The sequence below is a fragment of the Microtus ochrogaster genome (assembly GCF_000317375.1).
Source record: "Microtus ochrogaster isolate Prairie Vole_2 chromosome 14 unlocalized genomic scaffold, MicOch1.0 chr14_random_1, whole genome shotgun sequence".
Taxonomy (NCBI): domain Eukaryota; kingdom Metazoa; phylum Chordata; class Mammalia; order Rodentia; family Cricetidae; genus Microtus; species Microtus ochrogaster.
In genome coordinates, this window is record NW_004949096.1 from 2,007,991 (window position 1) to 2,027,798 (window position 19,808).

Below are 19,808 nucleotides of genomic sequence, written 5' to 3' on the forward strand. Positions count from 1 at the left end.
GTTGCAATATATGTAATGTTGGGTAGCCTTGCCTGTGGTATTGTCAGAAGTAAAAAGAGTACTGGGGTGCCAGTCAGACCTACAACCCAGCAGCTAGCTGACTGGCCTCAGCCCCCCACCTTTAGTGTCTGGCTCGTAGCACCCTTGGACAGGATGTGCTGTGGGGAACTCTACCTTGGCTGCCCCTCCCCCTTCCCAGAGCGGGGAGAAGGTGGTCTCCATGGATTGTGTGGGTGGATGCAGTGTTTGCCACTCAACAGTTAGTTAGCCATTTCAGGGGTAAAAATAAAGATAAGAGTCTTCATCATCTCAGGACGGATTATATAGTAGTTAAATGTTAGAACTGTGTTAAACATCTTAGAATACTCACTCTTCTTGAAACATGCTATGTGATTTCCCGTATTTGAGTAAAAATTGTGTTTTTGCCTTAAGCATGACGAGTTTTGTAACTCTATCAACTAATCAAACGTTGGATAAAGAAACCAATAGTGACCATAAAAGCCTTGTTGAAGTGGTCTGGCTCTTCCTTTTTTTTTTTTTATAGTATAGTGCCCAGCATCTAAAAATGCTGCTGCCATTCATTAACATTGCCAAGGTGATAGTGTATCAGGGGTTTTTGTTTTGTTTGTTTTCAAAACAGGGTTTCTCTGTAGCTTTGGAGTCTGTCCTGGAACTAGCTCTTCTAGACCAGACTGGCCTTGAACTCACAGAGATCCGCCTGCCTCTGCCTCCAGAGTGCTGGGATTAAAAGCGTATGCCACCACCACCCAGCCTGTATCAGTGTTCTGTATTAGAGTATGGTAAAAAGGGTGTGAGACAGAGCTGCTGGAGGCTGCTTAGTTGACTGCTTGTGCAGACTCATTGATGTCTGTGTACGTATGAGTGTGATAGTCCGTGTGTGATGTCATCACACCCCTAGTGCCTATCGATGTTAAGTCTGTGTAAGTATGAGTGTGATGGAGTGTGATAGTCCGTGGATGATGTCATCACTCCCTATAGCCGTTCCTTCTTGCTCTTCGCCCTGCTTTCCCTTCTGACTCAACTTGTCTCCACCATGGGACGCACAGGGATTTTGCAGGCAGTTCTGAGGTGACCTTTCCTCTTTTGCTCTTTTCTTCTTCCCCTGTGTGGAGCCAGGTTAATTTTCTAAAATTAAGAGCCCTTTGAAGCTGTGAGGCTCAGGCTTCATAGTTGGGCTCTGTGGCTCAGCCTCCCTCGCGTTTTACTTGGGCTTCACAACTTCTGCTTCTCACTGTCACGGGGACACTCTTGCAGACACGCCAGCTTATGCACAAGTCCTTAACAGCCTAGGTAGCTCCACGCTCTTACTCCCTGAACAACGTTATTCCTTCCTGAGTTTTAAAGTTCTATGTTTGTTTTTATCCGACATCAAATTCCAGCTTTGGACCATTCTGGAGTCTCGTCTTTCTGACTCCTTTAACCAAAGGGAACATGCCCTCCCCCACCGTGCCCATGACACTGACACATTCACCGCCCTATGTTCCGAGCCCTCTGGGATGCCCCGTCCCCACTACCCACACACAGGCTGTACCACCTATGTTTTCCTTTGTCCGACACCCTGCAAAATCCTCCATTACCATCCTTGCCTGCGGCTTCCCAGGTCCTACATACCCAAGCCACACGGTGCATCGCGGTGCTTCCGCCACACCGCATGTAATCCATGGGCTACAGGAGATGCTCAATGAGTCCTTGTGAAATAACCAAATGACCACGACGCTTGCCAATCGCGTTTTCTTAAATAGTGAACTGATTAGGGTAGAGTCCTGAACAGTCTGTGCCCTCCTAGTGCCTGCGTGGTATCTGGCGCCCAGATGAATAAGAGGTGAAGAAATGGCTGTTGAACGACTTATCTGACCAGCCAACTGCGTGGGAGAATGTGACGGCTGAGGAAAGTGTCAGGCACCACCACCTTTTCACAAGTGTAGGGCCCTTATCCAGAATTTTAGGTAACATGGCTGTCACATTAGAGTAGACTCAGACATTTGACCCTGAACAAGGTCTTCTCAGTGGGTGACTTCTAAGCCGTGCTGTGCCATCCGAGACTGCCATGGCCGATAGGGTAGCCAGCCTGACAGGATACAATAGGGTACAAACACATGGCTTGTCACCACACTTGTAGGACGGTGAATTCACATCTCATGAAGCGCCCCACGATTTCAATTGTTACCACTTAATATTCACTGAACGTCGATGGCACGGCACTTTCGTACTCAGGGAAAATAATAGAGGTGGCACGCTCTTGTGCAGTGGGCTTTGTTCGCTGTAATGAGTTGGTGATAGAACGGTGTTGATACAGCGCCTCAGCGGTTACAGGGAAGCGGTGCCCGCAGAGCAAATGGGAACAGATTTACACTCCCGGTTCCCCTCGGCACACCCCTTCAGTTCGGTGGCGGTTCTGGGGTGTGGTGGCCCAAACCAGGCATGCTTCGTCAGCACACAGTTTCAGGGAGAAGAGAGCAGCTCGCTTTGGAAGCATGTTAGCTAGACTGGACATCTTTTCCTTTGGTTTTGTGTGGTCTCTGGAATTCCAGCCCCTTTGTTCCCCTTTGCAGCAGGTACTACTCGAGGCTCTGCCTGGAGGCTGGAGTTGACACTTAGTAGATCTTCAGAGCCCTGCTGGTTAGTTCTGGGCGGATCCGGGCTGCAGTTAACTTTGCCGGGGGGAAGCAGATTGGGAAGTTGAAACATTAGCACCCAGGCATGGTGACGCTTGCCCACAGTCCTAGCACTAGGGAGGAAGAGGAGGGAGTTACAAGATTCAGCACTAGCCTTGCCTATGTAGCAACACATTCAAAGTTGACCTGGGTCAAATTAGACGCTGTTTGAGAAAGACAGAGAAACGGGGGTGGGGTGGGGTGGGGAGGTAGGAAATGCTGAATTGTTTTTCTGGAGCCCTGTAGCTGTTGGGGCTGGCCCTCTCTCTATGCACGAGGAAAGGAGGAAGACTAGCCGCATTCTCACAGGACAGATGCAGTAACAGCACACGTCCCTAGTCAGGGCCTCTTGGCTTGTCAATGGAATTAGCCCTTCTCCAGAGATGCACGTTTGAAATCACAGTTTGTGCTTATGACTTAAAATCTTTACAAAAAAAGCTCTACTGTCCAGTAATATTTTTAAAAACCAAACTTTTATGTTGTTCTTTCCCTTGGTGCACTCTAATGTGCCTGTTAAGGTTTTGAGAGACTTAATATGGTGGTAAATTTTATTAGAATTGAGGGTCTCTTTAAATTTTATTGGTTGACGGAGTTTAGGGGGTTGAATTACTGGCATTTTATCATTAATTTTTTATTGTATTTTGTTTAGTTATCTGTGTGTGTGCATGCACAACATGCATGTGTGCTTGCGTGTGTGTGCGTGCGCGTGCGTGTGTGTGTGCACGTGTGTGTGTGTGCGTGTGTCTGCGCTCGTGTGTGTAGTGTGGCGCACGTGTGTAGATGTGGAGGCAGAGGACAGCTTCCAGGAGTCAGTTGTCTCCTTCTGTAATGTGGGTTACATGGACTGAGTTCTAGCTGTCAGGCCTAGCACCACGCGCCTTCAGCTGAGCCATCTCTGTGGCCCACATCTCATCATTGTAAAAGTCACCGTATTCTTCAGGTTCAGGTGATTTCCAAAGCTAAACGGATGCAAAGAGAAGTGAGTTGAGAGCCCCAGAACCTGCATGCTAGCTCTGGTTCTGACTCCTCAGGGAAGCGCGAGTCATTTTACACCAATCAGTGTTTCACAGAGTGCGAGATGCGTTATTATTGCTGTTGGGTGATTATATGTGGTAGAGTGGCCAAAGCTTAGATAAAAAAATTATTTTAATGTGTAATTGAAAAATATGACAAACATGACGACATAGATACTACTCTTCAGGTACAAACTAAAAGTAAATTCGTGTGAGACTGTTAAAAATTTGAACAGGAAAAGGGAAGAAGTAAAGCAGATGCTGGTAGAAGACACAGGTTTGGTCAAGCTGAGTCTTTTCCACTCTGAAATCTCTGTAATCCTTAGCCTAGTCCTTACTCTTTAGTTTTCTTGCTTGCTTTAAAATTATTTTTATGTGTCTGAGTGTATTGTTTGTATGCCTATCTTGGTACCGTGTACATGTCTGATGTCCAAGGAGGCCAGAAGGGAGCATCTGGAGCCCCTTGAACTAGAGTTAGGTGACTGTGAGCTGCCGTGTGGGTGCTGGGAATTGAACCCCAGTCTTCTAGAAGAGCAACCGCTGCTCTTGAGTGCTAAGCCCTCCTTCCAGCCCCAACCCTTATGTGTTTTTATTGTTATGCTTGCAGGTTTTGCATCTGTCTTTATCTAGCATTATGTCTAGTTCTGATGGCATAACAGCACACGTATAATTTTAGCTTTCATGGGATCTGAAATATTTTATGTTAAAAACGAACACTTTAAGGCTTTTGAAGATAAAGTCAGCACATTACATAAGCGTGATATGATGGGCTTGGAGTGTAAGAGGAGATGATAAATACATCGAGATCCCATTAAAGTGCTTGATAAGGGTGACACTCTGCTCTCACACTGTTGAGAGGCTAATTGTATACACAAGGGCTCATGGTCTAAAGAATAAATCCATACCGTGTGATAAGAGTTTTTCCTAAAGATTTATCAATAAAGCTTGCAATTCTGTATGAATTAGTAACTAGGAGAAAAAACAGATACGGTCAAAAGACTATAATGAAAGCAGTGCTATTATGGTATGGAGGGTGGTGGTAGAAAACACCAATGTGCCAGTATAAAATAATGGAATACTTCATTTGCTTGAATGTACAGCATTTGGTTAAGCTTTAGAAATAACACTTGAGACTTGGCACAAAATGGGTATAGGCTGGGGCTGGAGAGATGTGCAATGGTTAAGAAAGAGCATTTGCTACTCTTACAGAGGACCTAGGTTCTGTTTCCAGCACCCCCATGGGAATTTGACTTCTTCTGCTCTCAGAGGCCACCAGACAGATATGTGGTGTACAAACATATGCAAAGGCAAAGCACTCATACATAGAAAACAAGACAAGGCGGGGCATTGGTGATGCACGCCATTTAATCCCAGCACTCGGGAGGCAGAGGCAGGCCAATCCCTGTGAGTTCGAGGCCAGCCTGGTCTACAGAGTGCATTCCAGGGCAGGTTCCAACATTATACAGAGAAACCCTGTCTCAAAAAAATCAAAACAAAGCAAACAAACAAACAACAAACAAAGCAATAAAATGGGGAATTAAGTGGAGATGAGTTTGAGATGTTCTCTTGGCCCTCTCCATGGTCTGGAGTAGTGCTTGTTTTTCCAGAAATGGCTCCCTGTTCTTTGAACTCACACACACCATGAATTTGACACTACAAATGGAGGGGTTCCAACCAATGTGTTTGCACTAGGACAGGTTCTCCAGGGTTCTGAAGTCACTAGGTTCCCTGTCACATGCAGGAAAACTGGATAAACTGGCCACTCAACCAGAATAAAGGATTACAGGGTACCACAGAGTATGTTTTCAAATATTTGGAGAACTGTTGTGTGGAAAAGCAACTGGCTTCTTACTCTCCAATTATTTCAGAATGCAGACTGAGGACCAAGAAGCAGTGACATGAGGAAAAAACTCTTCAGAGTGGATTCTGTGTCCATTATTATGTTATATGTTATGTGCGAGAGAGATCCTTTTATTTTCATATGTATGTGCATATTGTATACATTTGAACATATATGTGGTAATGGGCACCATTATATTCCCTTTTTTTCTAGATGAAGGAACCAAACAAAGGGTTAAATCTCTAATTGTGATTTTTCACCATGTATGGTTTGGATCTGAAATGTCTCAAAGGCCATTTGCTATGTTCAAAGTTAGTTTGCTCGCCTGTGGTGCATCTGTAGGAGGTGTACCCTATTGGAAGGAAGGGAGGCCATGGGAGGCATAGCCTTGAAACAGTGAGACCCTGTACCCTTCTCTCTGTCTCTGTTAGTCACCACATACTCCCTGCCATGATGTCTGGCCTTAACACAAGCCCACAGCAGCAGGCCCGTGAACTGAAACCCCTGCAGTTGGGAGGCACAGGAAACTTTCTCCGATTCAGGTTATTCATTGACCGTGTGCTGACACACACTCTCGTACCTGTGGAGTGGGATTTAGAGCCCTGTCGTCTGGCTCCGAAGCCACACTTACTTCCTTTGTGATTCTGCCTCGGACTTGACAGTTCATATTTTCGCAGCAGCATAGCAAATTGCTATTCTCATTTTATAGATGGGAGAAACAAAGCTCAAAGGAATTCAGAAACTCGCCCACAACAAATGACTCCATTAGGATTGCAATTCAGTAGCATCCCTGAGCCATGCGCCTTTCCCTAGAGATGCAGAATCTGGAGCTAAAATCTTTTATGGGGGGAGTAATTTTTTTTTTATTCTTTGAACATTCCATATATTTGTACCATGTGTACGGTACATATCTATGCAACACTACTTCCCGCGGGCCTCCCCACCTCAGCTTACTATCCTTTTTATTTTTATTTTTTGTTATTAACTATCTTCTGAGTCCCATTATTGCCTCCCACATACACGTTGGTGTCCAGTTTTTCACTGAAGCATGAACAACCTAACAGTGGCCACATCGCCAAAGGAGGGTAACTCTTTCTTCTTCATCTGCCATAGGTTGCCAGGAGCTGCTCCAGTAGGGAAAGACCTCTACCATCCATACTAGAATCTTCACTGGTTTGCTCTTAGGCAGGTCTTGAGTGGTTAGCCATAGCTGCTGTGAGGTGGTGTGTGTAGCAGCCAGATCATGCCTGGAAGTCAGCATTTCACGGCTCTCTGGACATTCTGCCTGTTCTGAAATTCTTTAGGCTCCCTCTGCCTTGAAGTTCCTGAGCCATGGATGGTGAGGGCTCAAAGAGAAGGCCTATCCATAGTCAAACACTGAGTTATCCATGCTCAGCACGTTGACTAGTTACAAGTTTCTGCATTAACCACCCACTGTCCACCGCAAAAGAGGCTTCTGTGACCAAAGTTAAGAGCAGCGCAAATCTATAGGTAGAACTACAGTAGTTTGTCTGAATGGAACCAAAACTACCCAAAGAATAGAACTTCAGCAACACTGGGAGAAGAGAGGGGGCTTGAGAGCTCCCTTTCCTTTGGGATGGAAATTTATGTTAGCTAGGCAGGGAAAGAACAGAGAGTATGTAAGCATTGTATAAAGTATCGAACCAGACACTTCCATAAGATCTTGCCCTGTCTTGGGGTTTTATGATACTTGGGGGTTTGTCTTGTTTGTCATTGTTCTGTCTGTTTCTCGTCTTTCCATGTCATCTTGTTTCCTCCTGGGAGTACTCAGAAATATGTGCAAATCTCACTCTGATATCTGAATCTGGCCCTGGGGCTTCCGGGGCGTTTGGTAAAATACTCACTTCCTTGGATACTTGACACAATGCTCAAGGGAAAATGTCGGGTCATCTGAGAAGTCAGTAGCACAAGCAGTCAGTGGCAAAGCTGTTGAGTACAAAGGAAAACGGAGGGAGTGTGTGTCTTCCCACGAGTGGGTCTGCCTCCTGCGGAGGTCGCCATGGACATTCTTTGTAGCAGGAGTGTCTGTCTGTCTTGACTTGCCTTCTCAAAGCATTTATCAGATGCCCAGTTGGGAAGTACCAGTTTCCCCCAGGGTTGTCTCAACCTTAGTTATGGCCTCTGAAACTTACTGTACCAGGCATCTTATTGTCGGTTTTGGAGTCTGCGGGTGGAGATACCTTCCTGCCCCTGACTCCAGGTGATAGTCATCAAGGTGTAGTAGGGTGTAGCTGTGGCATGGTGCCCTGTCCTGTCTTCTGCAGACATCTCCTGCTTTGAACTCGATGTTGTAGGAAAGGACCCGAGGGTCTCCAGGTCAGAGTGTGTGTATCCATTTTGTGTTTGTTTTTATCTTCCCCATGACCCTAGCCCCCCTTTTCAATCATTCCTCTCTGTATCCCCCAAATGTGTGATATTTCTCTCAGATAATGTCATGCCCATAATGTCCGTGGGTGAGGTGTCTCTGCGCCTTTTTCTGTCTGATTTGGCCTCTTCATCTCATTCTGGATCAAAGTGGAGGTGAGGAATTTTCTCTCTTTTGCTTGTCCCCACCCCCATTTTTATTACCTTGGATTCCGTGCATGAATCCTGGGCCTGCACATGTTTCTCTGCAGGATGTGGGAGGGTGCAGAAGAAGGGTGAAGTGACTTGAAAAGTGAGTGGCATTTCCCATGGTTTCACAGAGTTCACTGTCCAACATGTAGTCAAGATGGCAGAAACGATCTGTACAGTTATTGGGTGTGTTCATGCTTGCACAGACTAAAGGGGTCTCTTCACAATGGCATGTGCTACCTTCTGTCCACCTAGTTCAAAATGATGTCGTTGATGAATCCCTGACATACTGAAGTGGACTTCCGAGTATTTTGACGCAGTACCCTTCCCTGTTATCTTGGCAGAATTACAGAGGAGGGCTGTGTCTGATATATTGGTTAAATAAGCACAGGGAAAGAAAGATATGTGCACACAGACCCGTGCACACTTCCAACATTTAACTTATTTCTAATGACCCAATAATAAAGTCTCCTTCAAATGGCAGTCGATTGGGTCTGGATGCAGCAGTTTTGTTAGAGTGAGCCGCTGAATTTTCTGTCTAGGAGCCATGCCTGTCCCTTCCAGCTCCAGTGGAAGAGTCACCCATCCTCTGGGAGAGCTCCTTCCACAGACAGGAACCACTGAGCCTGAGGGGGGACTTCAGTGACGGAAAGAAGACTGTATTCTTTCCTATGTTAAAGGATAAAGTGTCTAGAATATAAGAAGGCTAGCAGGCGAGATCAGTGGGCTAGTAAACTTTCTCCATGGTAGCAGCCTATTCTGCAGGAAGAATACACCTTTACAATGTGCTTTGCACTAGCTAAACTGTTTGGGGGTTTCTGATTGGCTCGACTCCGATAACTGCGACCCAGCTCCTGATTCCCTCTTGTTCTTCTCCTTTCTTCTTTACTTTGCTTCTTTGACCAAGATGAAAAGATTAAGCTCACATGGAAGAAATTTAAGGACTCTCTAGGCTGCATACGAATGTCTTTATTTTCTTACCTCAATTACCTTGTTAAATAGATTGTTTCTTTAAAAAGACAGAGAAAGAGAAAGAAAGGCATTAAGCAAACCCTGCAGATTCATTCTGCATCAGAGGTTTGCACGTGTTTCCCCATGTTCTCTGATGCTTGCCAACTCTCAAGGGTGGGGCTGTGATGTAAAACACGGGGTTCCTTGTTTAATGTCTTACACTCCAGTCCCCACGGTGCCTACTTGCTTCTCTGGTGACCTTCTCTTCGCCTTTGTCACTGCTGCTTTCTCTCTGTGGTCCAGCAATAAGTGCACATGGCTATAGAGAAAGTAAAGGGTGCTGTCGGCGGAGAGTTGATACAGTTAAACCATCCTTAACGTAGGGACAAACCTCTTAAATAATTAAGACTGTTTGTTCTGAGAGTCAGATTTGCATTTCTTTACCAAGTTTATCTAGCACACTTTGTTACACTCAATTAAGCAAAAGTGTTCTGTTTCATTTTCTTTGCTGTGGGTTGATCTCTTTGCCTTTGGTTCTTACGTCGCTTGTGTAATTTCACAGTGCTTGGGTCTCCGGAACGATACACATATTGATGCATACAGAGATATATTCAAATGCATTAGAGGACATGCCGTTTGTACTAAAGAGACTCTGTGCCCAGGGTATCTGAGCGTCCTTGTAACCTAAGGTGTAACCTGGGCTACTGGTAATTCCTGGTGGGAAAGACTTCACAAAGTTCTTCTAGCATGCATTGTGTTAAAGGCCTGTTAGGAGCATCCCTTTGCCTCTCTACAACTTAAGCAGCAAACCTCTTAGCAAAAATCTGAAGACTTGGGTGCTGAGTGAGTCAGGAAAGGAAACGGAACATGCAGTGCTGTCTCCGCAGCTCAGCTGACAGCACACGCAGGCTGCTTCTGGAAATTAATTCATTGCTTAAGCCGTGCATGTTTAAGAACGAATAAGTGAGTTGCCCCCTTCCTAATGAGTGCTGGGATCAGTAGGAACATGATGAGAGAGAAAAGGCAGATGCTTGCTTCCTCAGTTGGGGCTCAATATCCAGAAACTTCAATATTAATCACTATCAGTTGCTTGGGTTTTTTTTTTCTTTTTTTCCCGGCTTTCCTTTTAATTTTTTTCCTACCAGGTAAGTAACACATTTTGGATTCTCCTAGTGGGACTGTACACGAGGAATGCTGTCTTCTCCCCATCCCCCAGGGGCCCTTCCATCCTTAGGCTGGATTGTTTGGGTGTGTGCACGACGACAGTCGATATATGTACGTGTGATGACTATCTCGAGGGTTCTAACGTGTTTAACTGTTACGGGATCTGTTATGTCTACTTTAGGGTCGACCCCATCCCATATGACACTCCAAAACCAGCGGGCCACACGCGGTTTGTCTGCATCTCAGACACACACTCCAGAACAGATGGTATCCAGATGCCTTATGGGGACATCCTTCTCCACACAGGCGATTTCACCGAGCTGGGACTGCCCTCAGAGGTTAAGAAGTTTAATGACTGGTTAGGTAAGGAATGATTGCGTTCTGGCGGCCCCAATTAACCTTTCCCGGTCTGAGTGTCACTCACTGCGTCCTAATTGAATTAGGGCACTTGGAAACCAGCTCAGCCGTTTCTTGTATGATATGCCGTGGTGTCTAGCTTTAATCCAATTTTGTTAATTAAAGATGAATTTTTAGATATTTAATTTTACTGTGCATCTTTCAGTGCCTGGCCTCGACAGCTCTGGGGCAAAGAGATGGGAAGCTTTGAAACCGATCTCCGTTCCCTCATCTTGCTTTAATGAGGACATTCATTGGCACACACAAGGCCTAGAATCATGTTTTTAATTCATTGGCTCTAGTCTTTCCAAGGTATTATGATCAAAGATGTACAAATGGCCAGCAGTAAGAGAATACTTCTCGGTAACTAGAATCTGTCTAGAGGTTGTGAAAGTCCCTCTCGGAAGCCCAGTCCCTCCTGAGCACTGTCCTGTCCACAGCAGCTCTCTGCAGTGGCCTGCATTCTGGCCAGGACTTTGCAGACATCCTCCGCCCCAACACACTCCTTGAAACAGAATAGTAGACTTTCCTGAACACAGGGATGGACCCACAGCTTCACAATTCAGCAAAACGCTGGGTCCGGCGAGGGCAGCTGCCAGATATTAGCACAGCAAGGCCACCCTGGAGGTATTCATACCTGTGTGAGAAGAGAGATCTAGGGCTGGGGTACAGCCCAGTGGTGGAGTACCAGCCTACCACCTGCTCATCTGCAAGCTGCTGGGCTCAGTCCCCACACCATAATGGAAATAAAAAATATAAATAAAATAAAAAAAAAAACAAAGAAGGGTAGAGAGTTTCTGAAGACACTAAAGAAGTATGTATAGTTTTGAGGAGAAACTCAATCCAGAAGAATGATGTCATGAATATTATGTGAGCAACGAAAATGACTCAGGAGATTTAGTCAGAAACTTTGTTTGTTTGTTTGTTTGTTTATTGTCAAACTTAGCAAGGTATGGGAAAGTTCTAAGTTGTTGATTAGAGATGATAAAATATGTGTGATAATTGACAAATAATGCTTAGAATATTTAAAATATCTTAAGAATGAATAATAAGCTTAACTGTGAGCAGTTTGCTTTTTCTAGTGTTCATGCATGCATATCAGAGTGGACATAACTGTTGTCAGAGTACAAACCTCCATCATTCTTGGCTACTTTCATTTGACAACATTTTAGTGTAATTTCCGTATTTATCCCTTTTAAGGACAGTGTAACAAATTGATTATACGTTTTATTTTGTAAGACATGTATTTACAAACAAACATTTAAATAGATAGGAGTATCACCTTGGGCAGCAAGAACTAAAATGTATGTTTTCTGATGTGTGTGTCTTTTTGTTTCTACTGGACTTATCTCTAAGGAGAAAGGACTACTTATGGTCAAAGTCTCGAGCCGGCACTCCACAGCTCTGCTCGGCTGCTGACCGCCAGCATGTTTTTGGGTGGCAGCTGAGCTTCTTTAGCGATAAAGGATGCGCCGGGCTATGGTGGGCTCGGCATCCGATTTGGGAGTTTTTATGTTTTCTGCCCTTTCAGTAGGTGCTCAGCCGTATTTAAAACACACAGATATTTTAGAAGTCATTTAACATAATTATCTCATTTTTATAGATGACAGAGATGCAAAGAAGTTCAGAGGATTTTTAGTCTCACTGTGGCAGAATTGGGTGTAATCCAAATTGTTTCACTTTTTTTTTTTTGTTTCACTTTTTTTTTTTTTTGCCTTGGTAAACTTTTCTTTCAAGTATTATCTCTTTTTAGCTACTCTTTTTAAAAGGCTCTCTCTCTCTCTCTCTCTCTCTCTCTCTCTCTCTCTCTCTCTCTCTCTCTCTGTGTGTGTGTGTGTGTGTGTGTGTGTGTGTGTGTGTGTGTGGTACAGTGTCCAAGGCAATCCCTCCAGCTCCCATCTTAGCCACTCTTATCAATCACCTCCTTGCAGCTAAAGTTAGGTATTGACCGTGCTTTTGGTTTTTGTTTTGTTTTGTTTCCAGGAAGGGCACAGCCAGGGGGAGGTAGTCACAGAAATACAGACAGATTAGGTCCTGTTATAATCTAGAGGAGCCGCTGACCTTGGGTGTCTGAGTTCACCCTTTTCCCCCTTGGTTTCCTTCAGCAGAACTAAGGATTAATACTACCTGTCTTTCTGGATTGCTGTGCAGATTAATCAGTAAATGATTGCTGGTAGTGGGTTTTGTGGGCCATTAATAATGGAATGGGGAATGTGGTGAGTGAACCATCAAGAGATATTTAGAGGGTAAAAGCAAGAAGAGGTCAGGGGAATTATTTAGTAGATTAGAAATAAACACTTGGAGATTTTATAAGGGAAAGTGCTCCATAAATGGAAATGTGCCATAACTAAGGAAATAAAATGATAAGGAAATCAAAAGCTGAAGTCCAGCTGCACGCCAGTTCCTTTTGCCTCTCTTCCCTCTCACCCCCACCCTGATCTAGCGAGGCACCAGGGAGAGGTCTCAAGAAGGGGTGTAGCACAAGAGACCAACTGGAGCCCATGGGAAATGGGGAGAGAAGCTGGGTTCCCATAGAGAAGGCTGAGAATAGCTCACTGTTACCAGGGCAACTCAGGGTGCTCAGAGGGTGAGAGATGGTGTGTGATTACTCTGCCACTTGGTTCAGGCAGGAAACTCTCCCCTGGAAAGGGCGCTTCCAGCCCTTTTTGCTAGGTAGAGGTCAAGGTGATGAAGGCATTTGTTACAATTGCACTTTCAACTCTCACCAGCTCGGGTCACACAAGTCCAATGGCCTCAGACTGATTTTTGTTTCCTTTCTACTATCCTGATCTTTGCAAACAACATCACCTTCTCTCATGCTCTATTTCTCTGTCATCGGATTGATCTGGTTCAGTGACAGGCCAGGCACTCTAAACCTGCTTGCCAAGGTTATTCTCATTTTACAGATAACTTCTCCAGGGTCATTTAGTAGATGAGAAAATTCAAAGGAGATCGTGAGGTACCTTAGCAGATGAGGCCACCTTGCCACCAAGTGTAATGACCTCACTCCTATTTCTAGATCCCACATGGTAGAGGGAGAGAGCTGACCTCCACAAGCTGTCACCTGACTTCCACACACTCACCCTGTCACACGTGTGTTTACACATGTTTACACTATAAATAGATAGATAAATGCAATAATAAATAAAGCTCCACAGGTTTGCTCATGGGATGAACACGAGGCTGTGTGACTGAGGAGCGTGACTTCGAGTCACTCATGAGCTTATGAGCTTGGGAAGAGTTGTGGCTTCATCAGCAGCTTCACCTGGAAGTCGGATAGCTGTTTGACCAGATGTTAATAGTGCACGTATTTGAAAGATGGCCTTCATCTGATGGTCCTGCTCCTCTTGACTGTCACCCTGACCCACCAGCTGTAAGACCTAAGAATCCCTAATGAGCTCCGTGTTGGTTCAGAGATGGCAGGCCTTCATTAGTGTGGCCATATGCCACAGGGCAGGGGTAACAAGAAAGTTATCAACATGGAGTAATTTATGAGATGAGCTGCTGTAGCCACTGAGCTAAAGCTAAAGCTAGTGACAGCCCAAGGGTGGAAGAGCGAGATCTCTTGTTGACATTATAAGCAGTCGAGGACACCTAGTTTTTTATTTGCTGTTTTTGATAAAAGTTTAACCTCCTGGCTCTTGGGAACCTTCTTTGTTAAGAAGGGAAATAATAAAAATATTACTTAATGTTTGTTGTGAAGTGTCCTAGTTAGGGTTCCTATTGCTGTGATGAAACATGACCAGAAGCAAGCTGGGAGGGAAAGGTTATTGGGCTCTCATTTCCACATAGAGTCCCTCATTGAGGGAAATCAGGATCTCAAACAGGACAGAACCTAGAGGCAGGAGCTGACGCAGAGGCCACGAAGGGGTGCTGCTTACTGGCTTCTTCAACCTGCTTCCTTATAGAACCCTAAGACCACCAGCCCAGGGATGGCACCCCCCACAGTGGGCTGGGTCCTCCCCATTGATCATTAATTCAGAAAAAAACCTATATCCTGATCTTATGGAGGCATTTTCTCAATAGAGTTGCCTCTTTTCAGATAACCCTAGTTTGTGTGTCAAGTTGACGTAAGACCAGCCACATGAAGGTATGCTCTGATTCAGCTTATTACATTCTGGTGTGTGACAGTGTGATGGTTAGTGTCACCTTGATGAAATCTAGAATCACCTGGGAGACTTGCACCTAGGCAAGACCTTGGGAGCTGTCTTGATTGCTTTAGCTAATGAAGGAAGACCCACCCATTATGCGCAGCACCATTCCCTGGCTGGGATCCCAGAATAGAGAAAGGAGACAGAGAAGCAATGGGCATCCATTGCCTTTTGCTTCCTGATTGTAGGTCCAATGGGACTAACTACTTCAGACTCTGCTGCCTTAACTTCCTCTCTATGATGTGTAGGAGGAGAGCCACTTGTTCCTCCCGGCCTCCTGGCTAGCTTAGCCCCGAAATAACCACACAGAAATTGTATTAATTAAATCACTGCTTGGCCCATTAACTCTAGCTTCTTATTGGCTAACTCTTACATTAATTTAACCCATTTCTATTAGTCTGTGTATCGCCACGTGGAAGTGGCTTACTGGCAAAGATTCTGTATGTCTGTCTCTGGTGGCTCCAGTGTCTCTCTCTCTGTCTTCCTCCTCCCAGCATTCTGTTTAGTTTTCCCCACCTAGCTCTGTTCCTCTACAGCTCTGCTATAGGCCCAAAGCAGTTATTTTTTATTAACCAATGAAAGCAACACACAGACAGAAGGACCTCCTACACCAATGATGGACTATACTTCTCATAAGACAGAATTCACCCTTACATTGCTTTTGTGGGAGTGTTTTAGCGCGGCTACAGAAAAGAAACTAAGACAGCTGTCCACAGTTACTGCAGAGCTGAAGCTAAGAGAGTCTGCAGTACAGGCTTCAAGATGCAGAAACTCAAAGTGGCTGGCCCAGGAGAATAAGACAGTTTGGAGCAAAACCTCCCTCTCCACAGTGACACTGTGTTTAGGCTGGAAAAGCCCTCAGGGACCTCCTTATCTAGATGCTTCCTTATTCAATGGAAATCAGAAATGGAGAAGTCAAATGAATTGCCCAGGGTCACTCAGTAAATGGCCAAATTGGGAATAAAACTTTGGAGGTGGCACACATCTTCCCTATGAAGAGTAAGTTTCTCAGGCTAGCCTGGTTCATGTATCCATGTAGTCCTCTGGGTAACTCATCTGGGCAGTAAGAACTAAAGTATCGTTAACTAGTTAAGTGCATACAACTAGGAAGTGACCTTAGGTTTGGATCTGAATCTATCAGACTCCAAGATCTAGCTGGCTGATCACCACCCTGATCTGCTGTCTTTACAGAGAAAAGCTGCCTCCCATTCTTCCTAGCTGCTGTCTTCTAGGGAACCAGCCAGGGCTAGAAAGACAAGTGCTTTCTAGGGCCGAAGAGTGAATGTAGAATTGTGGGAAAGGGACGTGGAGACATCTTTCTTCCCCAGTTTAGAAAGGAATGATAGTTAAATGATGTAGCACGAATAATAAAAACCCAGAGGCAGACACTGGTTCAAGCTGAAGATGAGCAAAAGGCCGCTAGAGCAGTCCTACCTCTACCAAGGCTGGACGACTGTAAGCTGAGCCCTGAGCCTCTGTCTCCTCCCTTCTTATAGTCCCCTTTAGTGTTGGGATTAAACTCCCCAGTACTGGGATGACAGGTGTGAGCCACCACCACCTGGATCTGTTTCTGCATTGATCTTGTGTAGCCCAGGGTGGCTTTGAACTCACAGAGATCCATCTACCTCTGTCTCCCAAATCCTGGGATTAAAGTTGTCTGCCACCACTACCTGGCCTCTAGTGACTTACTTTTTCTCTCTGATCTCCAGGCTCGCTTTATTTATTAAGACCTAATGATATACCACTATAAAACAATATAGTCCTAATATAGTCCTGTCTGGGATGTCAGGAGCAGGCAGATACTGTGCAGCTGAGCCAGGGCCCCGCCACCCAAACACAACAGTTCCTTTTGCCACCCTGGCAAAAAATGAATCCCCAGTCACAGCTTTGGGTTAAACTTGTTAACGACAAAGTAGCTGTCAGTTAAAATGTGATTATTTTTATTGCTTTTTCTTAAATTCTGAACACCAGCGGCCTCTAATACCACCTTCCCTGGAGGTACGTTTTATGAGGTGTCTTTTCGCGTTGCTGTTGGCTGTGTCTTCTCCCTACCAATGCCTGTTTATGGGCGCTCATCACTGTTCACTTGCTTTCTTCTGGGCTGGCTTCTTGTTTTCAGTTTACATCTGTAAGGCCTCTTGTTTATTGTACACATGCTGGTAGCGGCTGTACCAGGGGTCTTCAGGGGTTCTTATTTGATTGCTTAGCCCCTTTGTCATAGCCAACTTTCAGGGACTCCCCCACATCGAGTTCCTTCCCACTGTGCATATGCAGCATGTCCCTCCCAACTCTTTGCTTTGTAAACCCCGTTTTTGATTATTTATAGAACCTTCTTAGGAGAGCTCACTTATCCCTAATGATGGTCGAATAGTTCTTTCTAACTTAACACAGTGACCAGACATCTGTAGAAGCCATCCTGTGACTGAAACAGAATCATTTGCCTGTGTTTCACTCTGCTGGACAATGGTGAGCCCCTAACGGGGGCTCCTCAAACACCTGATGTACACAGATGTTTGTTGAATCACTGAAGTAATGAACATAAACTATAAGACTTTTCGTCCTGTACTTTGGCCCAAACATTAAAATCGCATAAGCGTACCTCCAGCCATTGTCTTCCTTCCCCTCTCTGTTCTTCTCCTAAAGCCTTTCCTACCATCCAGTTCCTTGTTGCTAGCGACTGGCATACTGTGCAGAAGTATTTAAGAAGCGTTTGCTTCTGCTGCTCCTGTTTGCCTTCTGACACAATAAATTGTGAATACAAGGGTATGTGGTCTATTCTTACAGCCGAAAGTTCATACATAGTAATAGAGTGTAATATGGTCAGAGAGCTCCTCCAACACAGCCCCAATCCCATGAACCTCGAATAGGGCTTTTTTTTGGCTTGGATTATCACTGAATACCTCTGAGCTTCAGTTTCTCTAAGACCAAGAGGGAGAATGCAAATGCATCCAGGACAGTTTTGGGAATGTTCCGTTTGTAGGAGCATTGTGTGAAGGATGGTTTTAGCTGTGAGTCTGTATCCAGCATCTCAGCTGTACGCACAGATCAATTTTGCTCCATTCCAAAGACCATGTTCCCTTTCCTGTGATCTTGCTGTTGGTACAACAGGAAAAGCCCTCACAGCCTCAGCTTTTATCCTCATCTATGTCTTTCGTGTGTTCATACTTACAGTTTAGAAAGCAGAGATTGTGGTAGGAAGGGAGCAACACCCGTGAAGAGACGTAACCGCATGAATCTTAATGTGAGTCCTCACGGAACGTTTGCTTTTTCTGCTCTTCTTCTAACACACGCACACACACTTGCACACACACACACACACACACACACACACACACACACACACACACACCTTCTGCAGAAAAAAGAATCAGTGCTGTTTTGTAACAGTTCCTTAACAAAGTATAAACAACTTTCACGTCAAGCAGGATGCCTTGAATATCTTCCCCGAAGAATACTTTGATAGTAAGATACATGTATGTTAATTTTAGAAGTCCAAATATGTGAACATGCACAAAGTCTAAAATACATGTGTCTCTGCAGTCCCATCTCCAGAATAATTAATAGTTGGCAGACATCATCTTGGAAATGTTTCTACTTTCATTTCTGTTTGGAACACCGTTAGTAACAAGACATATACGTTCTCTGAGGACTTTAACGACAATTAAAAAAAAAGCTTCACAGGGCTGTACATGTTAATTTGTAACTTAAAAATCAGCCTGCCATGCTGTGCTAGTGGCAGTGTGGCACTCAGCTCTGTCATTTGTTAGTCCCATCTCTACCACTGGACATCTAAGGTGTCCCCAGGCTTTCGTTACCATGGGCACTGTCCTGGTGAGCACCCTTCTTGCTCTGCCCTGCAAACATCATGAATTACATTTGTAGGGTTTATTCCTAGGCATAGAATGGCTCCTTCCAATGACATATATTGTTAAGAAAAACGCTTTTATTGCGTGGTACCATGTTTCCCGTGTGAAAGACTGCCGTGTCTCTTTAATATTCTTGGTATCTGAGAATCTGTGGCATGTGATTTTGAATGACCTTATTGGAAGCAAATCTTCAGCCTTTAAGTGCTTTTAGAAAGTGATTGCACATTATTTTTGTTTCCAATTTTGAAACCTTAGGTGGTTGTACTTGGAATTTTTTTTTGGGCTTCCAACCAGCTCCCAAATAAAGACATGGAGACTTATTAATTATGAATGCTCGGCCTTAGGTTAGACTTGTCCCACTAGCTCCTTTAACTTAATTGAATTGGTTTCTATTTCTCTACATTTTGCCTCAGGGGCGTTTTGCCTTTCTTTCATTCTGTACGTCCTGCTTTCCTGCTTCCTCTGTGTCTGTCTGGTCCGTGGCAAGCCCCTGGTGGTTTTTTTTTTTTTCTCTTTCTTCCTTCAAGCCTAAATTTCTCCTCCTACTTACTCTTCCTTCCCAGAAGTTCCACCTATACCTCCTTCCTGGCTATTGGCTTTTCAACTTTTTATTAGATCAGTCAGGTGTCTTAGGCAGACAAGGTGAAAGAGCAACACATCTTTACATAATTCAATAAATGGAACACATTTCTACATAGTTAACAAATGTAACACATCTTTGCATAGTTAACAAATGCAACACATCTTTGCATAGTTAAACAAATGCAATACATATTTACAGAAAAAATGCAACACATCTTTGCATAGTTAAACAAATGCAACACATCTTTTCATAGTTAAACAAATGCAACACATCTTTGCATAGTTAAACAACTATTCCACAGCAGGTCTTTGCTTTTAAAAGGTAAAAAAAAAGATACAGAAAAAAAATTGAGATTGACAGTACATCCCATAGCCCACACATAACAAGGCTGTACATACTGTGTTGTAGCATGTATGTATCTAGTGTTGTCATACAGAGATAGTATGCTATCGGGAACAATGTGAGTACTGAGTGCAATCTGCTGTGTTTAAATTCTGCTTTAACCTTGTTAATCATGTGATCTTTGGTCCATTCATCTGTGAAAGGAGAACTATTACTAGTTAGCAGCGCTGAACACCAGGATTGTTATGAGATT

General features: G+C 44.4%; 1 protein-coding gene across 2 annotated transcripts in view; it reads left to right on the forward strand.

The window, feature by feature from the left end:
* The window catches only part of Mpped2 (metallophosphoesterase domain containing 2), a 180,854-nt gene that overhangs the window by 40,954 nt on the left and 120,092 nt on the right, over window positions 1-19,808 (forward strand). The window contains exon 3 of one of the 2 annotated variants that reach the window (XM_005364044.3): window positions 10,399-10,580. The exons of the other annotated variant lie outside the window; for it this stretch is intronic. Within the exon in view, the coding sequence (XP_005364101.1) occupies window positions 10,399-10,580 (182 nt within the window). The remainder of the gene's footprint in view (window positions 1-10,398; window positions 10,581-19,808) is intronic. 2 annotated transcript variants of the gene reach the window in all.